General features: G+C 42.1%; 1 protein-coding gene across 7 annotated transcripts in view; it reads right to left on the bottom strand.

Moving 5' to 3' along the window:
• NVL (nuclear VCP-like) overlaps nucleotides 1–12,579 on the bottom strand; it is a 76,611-nt gene that overhangs the window by 54,791 nt on the left and 9,241 nt on the right. For 5 of the 7 annotated variants that reach the window (XR_003096161.1, XM_025215136.1, XM_006033366.3 and 2 more), the window contains 8 exons: nucleotides 12,343–12,394; nucleotides 10,463–10,732; nucleotides 9,852–9,978; nucleotides 9,519–9,595; nucleotides 9,096–9,230; nucleotides 7,045–7,146; nucleotides 4,697–4,814; nucleotides 246–390 (listed from right to left, as the gene is read on the bottom strand). Coding sequence is in view for 6 of the 7 variants with exons in the window: in XM_025215136.1 (XP_025070921.1) it covers nucleotides 246–390; nucleotides 4,697–4,814; nucleotides 7,045–7,146; nucleotides 9,096–9,230; nucleotides 9,519–9,595; nucleotides 9,852–9,978; nucleotides 10,463–10,732; nucleotides 12,343–12,394 (1,026 nt within the window). In the remaining variant the exon portion in view is untranslated. The remainder of the gene's footprint in view (nucleotides 1–245; nucleotides 391–4,696; nucleotides 4,815–7,044; nucleotides 7,147–9,095; nucleotides 9,231–9,518; nucleotides 9,596–9,851; nucleotides 9,979–10,462; nucleotides 10,733–12,342; nucleotides 12,395–12,579) is intronic. The other 2 variants (XM_025215137.1, XM_006033369.3) reach the window with 2 other exon arrangements.

Below are 12,579 nucleotides of genomic sequence, written 5' to 3'. Positions count from 1 at the left end.
CTGCACATGATGTGTTCCATCTAGTCCATCCTGAAGGAGCACCCTATTTTGGTTTACAGAACAAAAATGAGGTCTAGTGCAAGGGCCAGCCTTACCTGGATAAGTTTAAGTAAAAGGCATTTAGTCTTTAAGAAGACTACCTCTAAATGGGCAAGGAAGATTTAAAAAAAGTTCAGAAGCCTTTAAAATTTGTTTACTCATTTTTAACAGCTCTACTGAAGAAGCCAAGACCTACTGAAACATACTTTTCTCTAGCTGCTTCATCAGGAATCCCTAGACAAATTTCTCGATCAAATCTTCCAGCTCGCCTCAGTGCTGGATCCAGCGAATCTGGCCTGTTAGTTGCTCCAATGACTAGGACCTGAGCAGAAGCAGGCAAATTGTTCAGATCTGAGGAAAGAAGGAAGAAAACAAATAAGTACTCACGGTATTGTATCTTCAGATTATCACTGTTTATTCTATTCTAGTTAAAAATGCATGCTGCAGGAAGTTACTCCTGATAGCTGAAAATAATATTTGTTGCTATGCTGAACTGCCAGCAATCCATTCCCCACCCCAGTTTTAACCATTTCCCTTTATTTTCACTAATAAGTTTTTGCACTGCACTATCACAGGCAGATATTTGTATGGGAAAGTATTTTGTGACATTCTTTATTTTGCTTTCCCAAAAACAAGATTTCCCGCATCCGGGACATTACGGAGAGGATCCCAAAGCTCCTTAAACCCACAGACCACTATCCCATGCTCCTTATTCATGTGGGCACCAATGACACTGCTCGGAGCACTCCCAGCCAGATCATGAGGCGCTACAGGGATTTGGGAGCGGGGCTTAAGGGTCTGGGGGCACAGGTGGTGTTCTCGTGGATCTTCCCAGTCTCAGGCTATGGGCTGAGAAGGGACAGGAGGATCTATGTGGTCAACCAAAGACTTCAGCGCTGGTGTCGTCAGGAAGGCTTTGGCTTTCATGACCACAGCCCGCTCTTTGGCGAGAGAGGCAGCGAGCTGCTGGGAAGAGATGGCCTCCACCTCTCTCCCCTAGGGAGGAGGCTCTTCTCAGCCAGACTGGCTGACCTGGGGGGGACTCCCGCCACTGCTGGCCTGCTGAGCAATCCTTGCAAAGCCAGCGGATCACGGCGCTTCAGGGAGCCCACCCCTGCCCCAGCCCTGGTAAAATCTGTGGGCAAGGAAGGAGCCCCCCAGGGGGCACTTGCCTGCCTGTACACTAATGCCAGGAGCTTGGGGAATAAGCAGGAGGAGCTCATCCTCCTGCTCAGTGCAAACAATTATGATGTCATAGGGATAACGGAGACCTGCTGGGACTCCACCCATGACTGGACCACGGGTATAGATGGCTATACCCTACAGACTCCATAGTTTGGACATAGAAGATTGTTTGGTAAATCTGTGCTAAGGCTAGCTCTAGGTAGAGGTAGTTGCCTTAAAGAAAATTAAATGAATAATAATTTTGCATTTTTTTTTTAATTCAGGAAACTTCTGGCATGATTTAGTCTCACTTCCCAGAAGGTATCCGATGCAATGCTCTCCTTCTCGAACACGTACTCCTAGCAGCACGTGATTGTTTCCCATTAGTGAAGTGGTCCAATAACTGCCTTCTTCTATGAATAAACTAGAGCAACCCTAATTTAATTTTGAGGAAAGTAATTTCACTCTTGTTTATCTCCTGGAAACATACCTCCTCATTATGGTTGATGAAATTGTGACAGCATCATGGCTGGTCTTGTTCAAACTTAGATTTGCGGTCAGAAATGAAAAAGACCTTCATGCACTAACGTTTAATTATAAAAGCACTTTTTGCACTACTCCAAAACCAAACCCATAGTTCTGTGTATTTGGCTTTTTTCTCTTTCAGGTAATGATAAAGAGGTGGAGAACCAACCTTGGCCAAATCTGTACTTAGTTCTGGGAAAGTCTGAGTTTTGGCAAATATGCTGAGGAAAATGTAATGACCAGCAAACCTGAGGCTGAGGCAGCCCAACATTTTATCTCCTGAGTCTAATTTCAAGTTTTCTGACATCTCTTAATTGACTTCAGTGCATGCATTTGATGGCATCACTTTAGTTTTCCAGAAATGCTTGCACAGTTTGGAGGGGGAAAAGAAACCATTTTCTGAGTGGATACCAGCACTGCTGTAACTATCAGTAGTAGATTCATGGCAGAACATGCTCAGATTCCCAGCAACACTGAAACCAACCACAATTTTTTCTTTGAGGTTTGAGATGGTTTGGACTATTATTCTTCTGAAGAGTAGAAAATAGGAGGATACTTTTAACCTATTAAATAGGTACTTTGCGTCAGTCTTTCATCAGTCCCATGGGACGCCCATGCCCGCTACAGGGCCGGGAAGTCCGGGTGAGGGTGATCCCCTGCCCTCCATTAATGCTGACTTTCTGAAGGAACATCTTGAGAAGCTGGATACCTTCAAGTCAGCTGGCCCTGACAATCTTCACCCCAGGGTACTCAAGGAGCTGGCGAGCATCATAGCCCAGCCTCTAGCACGGATCTTTGAAAACTCTTGGCGCTCTGGTGTAGTGCCCGAAGACTGGAAGAAGGCCAATGTGGTGCCTATCTTCAAGAAAGGGAGGAAAGTGGATCCGGCTAACTATAGGCCCATCAGCCTGACTTCTATCCCGGGGAAGATCTTAGAAAAGTTTATTAAAGAGGCCATCCTTAATGGACTGGCCGACGCCAACATCTTAAGGGATAGCCAGCACGGGTTTGTTGCGGGTAGGTCTTGCTTGACCAATCTCATTTCCTTCTACGACCAGGTGACCTATCACCTGGACAAGGGAGAAGAGATTGATGTCATATATCTTGACTTCAAAAAAGCCTTCGATCTGGTGTCCCATGATCGCCTCTTGGAGAAACTGGCCAATTGTCGCCTTGGGTCCTCCACGATCCGCTGGCTGGAAAATTGGCTCCGGGGTCGGACCCAGAGGGTAGTAATCGATGGAAGTCACTCATCGTGGTGTCCTGTGACCAGTGGGGTCCCCCAAGGCTCTGTCCTTGGACCCATACTGTTCAACATCTTCATTAATGATGTGGACACTGGAGTCAGAAGCGGACTGGCCAAGTTCGCCGATGACACCAAACTTTGGGGCAAAGCATCCACACCAGAAGACAGGCAGGTTATCCAGGCTGACCTGGACAGGCTCCGCAAGTGGGCGGATGAGAATCTGATGGTGTTCAATGCCGATAAATGCAAGGTTCTCCACCTTGGGGGGAAAAAAACCCACCGCATCCTTATAGGCTCAGCAGTGCTATGTTGGCTAGCACTATGGAAGAAAGAGACTTGGGGGTCATCATTGACCACGAGATGAACATGAGCCTGCAATGCGATGCGGCGGCTAGTAAAGCGACCAAAACGCTGGCTTTCATCCATAGATGCTTCTCAAGCAAATCCCGGGACGTCATTCTCCCCCTGTACTCGGCCTTAGTGAGGCCGCAGCTGGAGTACTGTGTCCAGTTTTGGGCTCCACAATTCAAAAAGGATGTGGAGAAGCTTGAGAGAGTCCAGAGAAGAGCCACGCGCATGATCAGAGGTCAGGGAAGCAGACCCTACGATGACAGGCTGAGAGCCCTGGGGCTCTTTAGCCTGAAAAAGCGCAGGCTCAGGGGTGATCTGACGGCCACCTACAAGTTTATCAGGGGTGACCACCAGCATCTGGGGGAACGTTTTTTCACCAGAGCGCCCCAAGGGATGACAAGGTCGAATGGTCACAAACTACTTCAAGATCGTTTCAGGCTGGACATAAGGAAGAATTTCTTTACTGTCCGAGCCCCCAAGGTCTGGAACAGCCTGCCACCGGAGGTGGTTCAAGCGCCTTCATTGAACACCTTCAAGATGAAACTGGATGCTTATCTTGCTGGGATCCTATGACCCCAGCTGACTTCCTGCCCTTTGGGTGGGGGGCTGGACTCGATCTTCCAAGGTCCCTTCCAGCCCTGATGTCTATGTCTATGAAGATGCATGTGGTATGCAAGAAAATAAAGTAAAATATTTTTCCAGGTCATGGTCTAAGCTGACTGCCTGAAATGGCTTGCTTACTCTCAGCCAGCCCACTGGTTGCTGCTGGCAAAGTTAGTTTTAACTCATTCACTGCCACTGCCAAATTGACAGCAGCTTTTTGTTGCTTAGCCAAAGCTACTGCCAATTCAGCAGCAGTTGAGAAAAGGCAAAACTAACTGACACTGCAAAGTATACTCTGCCCTCTCTCTCTCTGAAGCCAGAGAGCAAAGCAGACCCCCTGCAGCCACAACAGTTCCAAATGCAGCTAATTTCAGCATTTCCATCCTTCAACTTCAGCACAGATTTCAGCTTTCCTCAAATAATATACAGGAGTAATTCCCCCTCATATTGAAAAAAAATACCCTAAGGGTAAAATACCACATATATTTCTAGAGCGTGTAACACAGAACAAGAAGTTAATACCACTATATCCCCAGAAATTAAGACTGTTATACTGGATTTGCAAGGGTCCTTTAAGGTAACAAAGAATTTAAATGAAAGGGATTTTGGCTGGGGCACCAGAGTTAACAACCCTTGTTCCTAAATGAATGCCACAGAATTTTCAATCATCACAGCTAGCTAAAATCAGAGAAATTAAAATAAAGACAGAACTGGATTTCAGAAGACAGGCTAGGTTTTAGAAAAAAAAAAATTATTCTTGAAACTGACCATCCATGCAGGTTAGTAACTGGGCCACAATTCTTCGCTCCATGTCTTTCGATGCAACTTCCCTCTTTGGGGTGATAGCATCAATCTCATCTATGAAAAGGATGCATGGTGCATTGGACTAGGAACAAGAACATCACCATAATCACTATAAACACACACAGCATATTACAAACATTGCAACAAATTTAAGGAAAGGGGTTTCCAGTTTAAAAGTTAAGAAAATATTACTGCATGTGCTGCCATTTACTCTGAACAACAGCCCTGTGCCAAAATAACCATAAATAATCCTTATCTATTTTTATTTTCCATCACTGGAACAACCAAATATAGAATGGAATTGTGCATAAGGCATGAGGTTTTTCTTTAAAATATATAATTATGGTCTATAGATCCTGCACTCCAGCAATCACTTTTTCATTTGAAAAAAAGTCATATTTACTTGCATATCACATGCCCTACATAGCTTTATGAACAAAGAGCATGGCTGAATGCTGGCCCCAGGATGTAAGGGCAGAGCTCTCTCCTCAACATCACTCATCATCAGAACTACAGTTCTACTGTTCAGTGGCTGTAATATGGTTAAAACTACCTGTAACCCTGAAGCACTCCGATTCTCCCTCCTGGGCGAATCATTACCTGCTTTGATTACTGTGCAGAAAATTAGCTCCCACACTTAAAAAGCATACCTATTTTGCAGGGCTGATTTTTTGGAAAAAAGGTGCACGTAGTATGAGAGTAAATATGATGCTCAAGTTCAAGAATATATGAACCAGCTAACTTCTTAGCACCAATACTGTGATATCTGGAACGCTACCAGTACTAGCTGTGCAATGGAATAAGAAGGAACGGCAAAAGATCAATGGAAAACTTATTTGCCAGTTCTGAGATTAGAAGATAGCCTCTTGACTGTAATCTGAGTTAAAGCAGGAAGTATATAAATCATAATAAGGTTTTATAAACCTTTTGTTCCCTAATTCACTGTTCTTAAAAGGTCAATATTAATCAAAAGCAGCACTTGCAGGACTCCCTGAATCACCTATGTGCTTAACAAACTCTAAAGCTAAAAATGTGTATTGAAGGCCAACTCTTCCCTGCTGGATAGAGAGGCATTTATGGACTTGAACAGACAAACTTTCAGAGTTTAAAAGCAGAACTCCACAGCCATCAGGCCAATGCAGTATTATTTCTCTGAGTCCCTCAGAATAACTGATATAGCATGAACATTATTTTGCTAAGAGGATATCATAGAACAAAAGGCAGTCTTATTCATGAGAAGCAACCTTTGAAAAACCAGCTTAAAAAAAAAAAAAAAAACAAGCATCAGTGGCTTAAAAAAAAAAAAAAAGCAAAAAAAAAAAAGCAGAGAACTTTTTTTTAAAAGTCAAAACATGCTGCACACAATAAGTATCCTTAAGAAAATAATACTGTTAAGAGTTAAGGCAAGACCATGTAAACTCAAAGGATATTTAAAAACTTTTACTATTTTATTCCATAGTTTAGTTATTTACTTATTGTTTGCACGAATGGAGTTTTACGATAAAATATTACACCTTGGCTTCATATTAAGGTAGAAGGCAATGTGACACTTTGGTATTGCTGCTCTCCCAGCATCCCCCTGAAGAACAATGGTATATGTCCCCAGCTTAGTGGTGATGGAATGGAATGGGATGGGAAAACAGAATATTTTCTTAATATACCTTATGGAAGCCTTTCCCAGATAATAGGATACCAGAGATTTTATTTACATGTTAAAAATCACTATGTGAAAGCACCCTAACTACTCATGCTGTTCTTTTCTTGTCATCAAGAACAAGGTGGCTTACACAAAACTCCTCGCACATCAGTGTTTGATCATAATCAACCCAGCCTGTAATATGGAAATACTGTTGTTTTTAAAGGCAGCTCACACATAGGAAAATTTTGATCTTAACTTTTTCTCCTTGGATTCATAATAACTCTGCCTGCAGTCTCTTCTTTCATACTAAAAAATCACTGTGTCCAAATCAGTTCTAAGAGACATCAGCTTCATAAAGCATAATATACTGCCCCAGCACAAATAAAAGCCAAGTATTTTAAGTAGTGAATTGCCATGGACAGCAGCCTATACTTTAATATTAGTTTTGTCATCTTTTAAAGAGAAAGTGCATTGTTGGTTGCATTTTGTAAAGGTCCAAGCACAGCAGGGTCCGTATCCACTACTATGGATGCCTCCAGGCTCTAGAACGCTACTAATAAATACTAACAAGTTGTTCAAATTCAAACTGCAGCAATGGAACATGTAGATTTAAAATGTTAAGGAACTAAGGCACAAGCAATTTTATGATGAGAACATTGCCAGCTTGCCATACCACAGCATGTTCAAACAATTCTCTCAGCTTCTGTTCAGATTCCCCTGACACTCCTGACACCATCTCAGTAGCTGCTACTTTGAGGATTGGTAGTTCAAGCTCCTAAAAATAGGCAAGGAAAAAAAACCCAACCTGTTATGAAACCTCCAGAACGTAGAAATATCACCCCCCACCTCCAAGCAAAACAATTTCCTTGAAAAAGTTATATAGACGAGGTATTTAAGATTGTGTCTTGTTTATGGAATCTGTGTAAAGGACTCGATGTGGTATTTTCCCCATTTCCAGAAAATCTGAGCAGTACTGCGTTAAAGATCACTGAATCTCTAGCCTCCCTTTTTAAGGGCTAAATATCATTGTTGCTGATCAGGAAAGAGTTGGCATACTGATGCCTGATCCCTAAGAAGAATCCTGATGTCAATGTTAGAGAGTAAATCTGTTTTTAAAATTCAATCTCACCTGATGAAAATTAAAACTCTTTTTGATCTGGTAAACCTCCAACACATAAATAAATATTATGGTATTAAATTAATCCAAGTTGTCTAACAGCTACCATATTAGGATAATTTTTATATTTAAATTTCAAATGGGAATATTTTGACATAGATATTATACATGAACTATGCATACATACAGAGATTATATCTACACACACACACAGATCTCTCTCTCTCTCTCATGTATAATATCCAAGCCTAAATATTCACATTTTAAATCTGAAAAGGGCATAGTCAACTTGTTTCAATAAAAGTTTGAGAGGTTCTGAACCTTTCTGAAGCTTTTGAAGAAAAAAATGCTGTGCCCTGTTAATAATTTATATATAATGTTTAAACATAAAAAATTATAACCTGTGGCCATTTCAGTACAATATTAAAATCGAAAAAGAAAGCCCTGATAATAGGGAGCCTCCATTTATGCTCAGAAGAGGTGAAAAGGTAGGAACACTGCAAATGCCACAGTGCCACCAAGCTCTCTCTACCCTGATTTGCAGATGTCCTCCATAGGGGAAATGGCAGCTTCAACATAACAATCTTTGATGCTTTCTATTAACAGTTTAAAAAAGGATACAAGGGAAGAATTCTTGTGGGTGATATCTTTTATTGGACTAAGCACTTGATCCAAGTAAAAGATATCACCCATGAGAATCATCGCCTCTTGCATAGGTCTTGGATCATCACAGCACCAACATCACATCAATACTAGCAAATAAATAAATAAATAAATGTAATTTGCCGTGAGAACTTTTTGATAAGGATAAAGACCAGCATCTTATTTGGTCAGACTTGTCACAACATCCTACAAGTGTTTCTGTTTTAAGGTCAGGCTTAAAACTGTTGGAGAAGAGTTTCGAATAATCAAACTAATCCAATATGTGGCCTGTTTGAAGTCTATCCCTTATCTTACTTCCTTGGAAGCATTTGCCAAAAATAAAATCCATCTCTTAATACTGACACATCTCTTTTTGGCTGAAAGACACATTAAGGTTAGATTCAGACTGCATTGCTGTTACTTAACTTCTAATGAACATGTGTTATTCAGGAAGGAGACAAGAGAAATCATTCTTCTCTTGACTTTTATTTAGTCTAGGGGTGTCACACTTGTCTTGTGCATGAGGCTGCATCCAGACTGCAGGGTTGTTCACACACTGAATCCAGCCCAGAGTACAGGGTAGCTGTGACAGCCACTGTGGCACCAGCAAGTCAAGTGGCCATGGACCAGGAGGGCCCCTGCCATGGTGGAGGTGGCACAAGTAGCTGGGGTCAGGCAGCTGCAGGCAACAGGGCTGCATTACCAGACCCTCACTCACCCCTCAATAGCCCTGTTCACCAGGGCCCTAGATTCTGCAGCAGACCTTGCCTACCACTAGCCAGGGCCTGAATTCTGTGGCCCACCAGTAACCCAGCAGGGTGAAATGGAGTGGCTTTGAGACAGATATGGCCCACAGACCCATGTGTTTCATACCCCTAATCTAGTCTATAACAAAGGTGGATTCTTTCCCCTCTACCTGACCCAATTATGATTAAAGGCAGACATGAGAAACAAAGCCATCTCACCCCAGCAATCGCCTGTGCTAGTAGCGTCTTTCCACATCCTGGTGGTCCATGTAAAAGAAATCCCCGAGGTGGGACCACACCTAAGTGGTTGTAGACTTCAGGGTGACGTACGTGTATCAGCATTTTACAGACTTCCTGAAAGGAATAAGAAACTCCCATTCTGACAGAAGAAAATTAAGTTACACATGACAATGCTGATCACAGAAACTAAATTATGTGTCACTATCTTACTCCAGTGGTCATGAGAGAGGTGAATCAGGGTGAAGGTCTATGACGAGCCCTACTGCTCTATGTGAGAGAGAACTGTGGATATTTCCAAGCAAAATCAGTATTGTTCTCTCATTCAACATACCAAGATTCTCCCCACTTCGTTCTCTATTCCGCAAACACCCTTAGTTGGTTTTAATAAAAATCAAGACTAACCTTCAGCGTTTCATCATTGCCTCCCACATCTTCAAATTTCACTGAAGGGTGAAGCAACTCTGGTCCTTTAGATTTAGCTAAAGAAAGAAAAGAAAAAAACTGAATTACTGAAAATGTGGACATACTTACAGTAATGGTGGATTTTAACCGCAAATAAAGACACCAACATTAACACTTGGATTATACAGATCAAATTGCATATTTATCTAATAATCAAAGTACTTAAATATTCCACAAGGGCTAAATTCCTTACTGAATTTTTTCAGACTCAAGTACCACAGCTACCTGGCAGGTGCATGCCTGGAAAGCCACTCAAAAAATAACAGCTTTCACCTTTCTGCTTACGCAGTGCAGATTGTATTTCACCATCTACATCCTGGGAATCCTCTTTCCTTCGTCTTTCTCGCTTACCCTTTGTCTTCCTTCTTTCACTCTCCAAAAGAGAGAAATCTTTTGATTTCTAGATCACAAGAAAACAGAATGCAGCAATCAATCTAAAAGGCGAGGCTGGGGTAAATCCCTTCTTGCATGCAAATTACTTTATTACTTTGTTTTTTATTAAAAACCAGTGACAACGATTTTCATCTTTTTCCAACAAAGGATTGTATAAATATTACCAAAGCAGACAAGTGATCCAAGAACAAAGGCTTAATACAAGCTATTGCTTTTTACGGATCAAAAAATTATCAAAAAACCTCACATTGTTTCATTTATCATTGAAATGCAGTTACCTCCAGGGTTAAACAGACTAGCTATATAAATAAAAACAAGTGTGTATTTCACACTAAAGGCTCATGTTTTTTAAAATGTACAAACTTTCCTCTGGGGCAGGGTGTAGATGACAGTTTTGTTCTACATATTGACCTTCAAATGACTATCAAATAAGGTAGAAAATGTGTACATGCAACCTAGTTAAATGTTATCAGGTCTGTAAGACACAATACCTCAGAAATCAGTTTTTCTTCATTTCCTTCCTCACAAAGGTCAGTGAAAAAGTCCACATCTTTTCTACTTGGGTTTTTATCAATAAACCAGCCACCTTCAGAGATTCTGGTCTCAAGTGGAGTTCCAGAGGTAAGGGCACTTGGTTGGGGTGCTGTCACTTGAACAGGGGTGCTTGTTTCTGTCAGCTCATTCTTTGGAGTTCCTGGGACAGAATCAGGATTTTCTTTCCGGTATAAGGTCAACAAGGAGCTGTTCATGTGATTCTGAGACTGAGGAATTTATGTGTTTAAAAGAAAGTTTTAAAACAAACAAACAAACAAACAAAAACAAAAACTTAGTAGGATGCAGAGATAGAACTTTAGTTTCTCACATTCAGAGCAGCATTTATTGGAAAAGTTGCACACAGGAACAATTCAACACACACCACTTGGCCCTTAAAAGTCTTGTTTACACTAGAAAGTACTCAATTGACAGCGTCTCCCACTCCTCAGTTGACTATGTAAGTACAGAAGTGTTGCATTTGCCCATTAGAAGACAAAAACCTTTGCAACTTGCACTGGAAGCTAAGTTTTTATCAACTGCGCGCTAGCATAGATGCAACTATCAGCTCTGCACCATTAACTGATGATAACTATCAGAATGGATACTTCTCTCAGTCAGCAAAGCTTTCAGAGCTTACTGGTCAAGTTTTCTCTCTGCCTTCTGCCCCTGCCCTCCAGAAGTTTGCCTCCCTCAGAAATAGCCCCAACCCATAGTCCTGCCATAGTCTTCTCAGGAAAATAACTTCATGTCCTCAGCTGGGAAACCACCTGCAAATTGCTAGTTCTGGTTGTACTCCTATCCACACCTCAGCCCCAATTACCTCCCTCTATGGAGTTCTAGCCTATCTTTCCTACTTGGGAGGGACAATTAACACCACATCCAAGGTCTGTTCAGGCCTTTCCTTCAGGCCACAGTTTTATTCTTCCAACTCAAAACGGCACACACAAAGTTGCTCCTCTTCTCAAAGCAGGCTGCAGGGGCCCAACAGCCTGTCTCCCTGCTGCTACCGGGGCCTACCGTGGGCCCACTGCTACCTGTAGCACTTCCCCAACTGAGTCACTTAATGGCTTTCATGATCAGTTGTCTATTCTCAGATGAAAAGCAGCTGATGAGTCATGAGAGGCTGGGCCTGCTCCACTTAAAGGGCAATGCCCTGTGACACCTGCCCTTAGCTATGCTCTCCTTCCCATCCTTAGTAATGCCTCATACTTGGTCTATATCACTTCTCGGCCAGTAAAACTACTGATGAGTTGTCATCCAATATTTTCAGAGCCAGCATATCACCAAGAACAACTGAAACAGTAGAGGCAATTCTCATAGCTCTTCAGTTGCTATTCAAACTCCTCCCTCCCAGCCACATTAACAAGAGAGGAGTTAGAAACTTATAGGTTTAAATGCTGGCATTTACCACTTCCAGTCCTCGGGCTGCAGCCTCAGCATATTACCTGGAGATTGCTGGATGCTGCGTCCATTCTGATGAGCTACTCGTGATGAATCAGAAAGCCACTAGGAAGGACAACAACTGGAGAGAGGCACAACCAAGCAGAAGGGTAGTGGTATGGCCAATGGGGAACACTGTGGGAAGTATGATTCCTAACATGCCCACTTAAAAAACAAACACCAGGTGGTAGCAGGAAAATACCTATTTCAAAATGCGTCTCTCACCAACAATTGGATGAACTCTAAGCCACTGTTTGAGCCTCTTCATCTAAAGAGTATCCATTTATTTACAGTTAGATCTTAATATTCTTGGATGTTTTAGGTAAAACAAACTGAGATTTGTAGAGCTACAAGGGTGTGTTAATTTGTATTATATATGGAGAAAAATATGACTCACTGGATGTTCTGGATAATCATCGTCCAACTCATCCATGGAGCTTTCTGTATTTCTTTATGAGAAAGGAGAGGAGACAGAAATGCTAAGTTTGGCTGCTGACAGACATGAACAGCCCCCTCCCCTCCCCTCCCCCAAAAATACACTTTACCGGAAGTAGCAGTGTGTTACTTGGACCCAACTCTGCAGTGTCTGTATAGATTGGGTGCTTCAGCAGGGCTTTTTGGTGCACCCCCAGAG

Source organism: Alligator sinensis, unplaced genomic scaffold (assembly GCF_000455745.1).
Source record: "Alligator sinensis unplaced genomic scaffold, ASM45574v1 scaffold753_1, whole genome shotgun sequence".
Taxonomy (NCBI): domain Eukaryota; kingdom Metazoa; phylum Chordata; order Crocodylia; family Alligatoridae; genus Alligator; species Alligator sinensis.
Note: the sequence above shows the minus strand (reverse complement) of the source record. Positions and strands in the feature narration are given on the sequence as shown.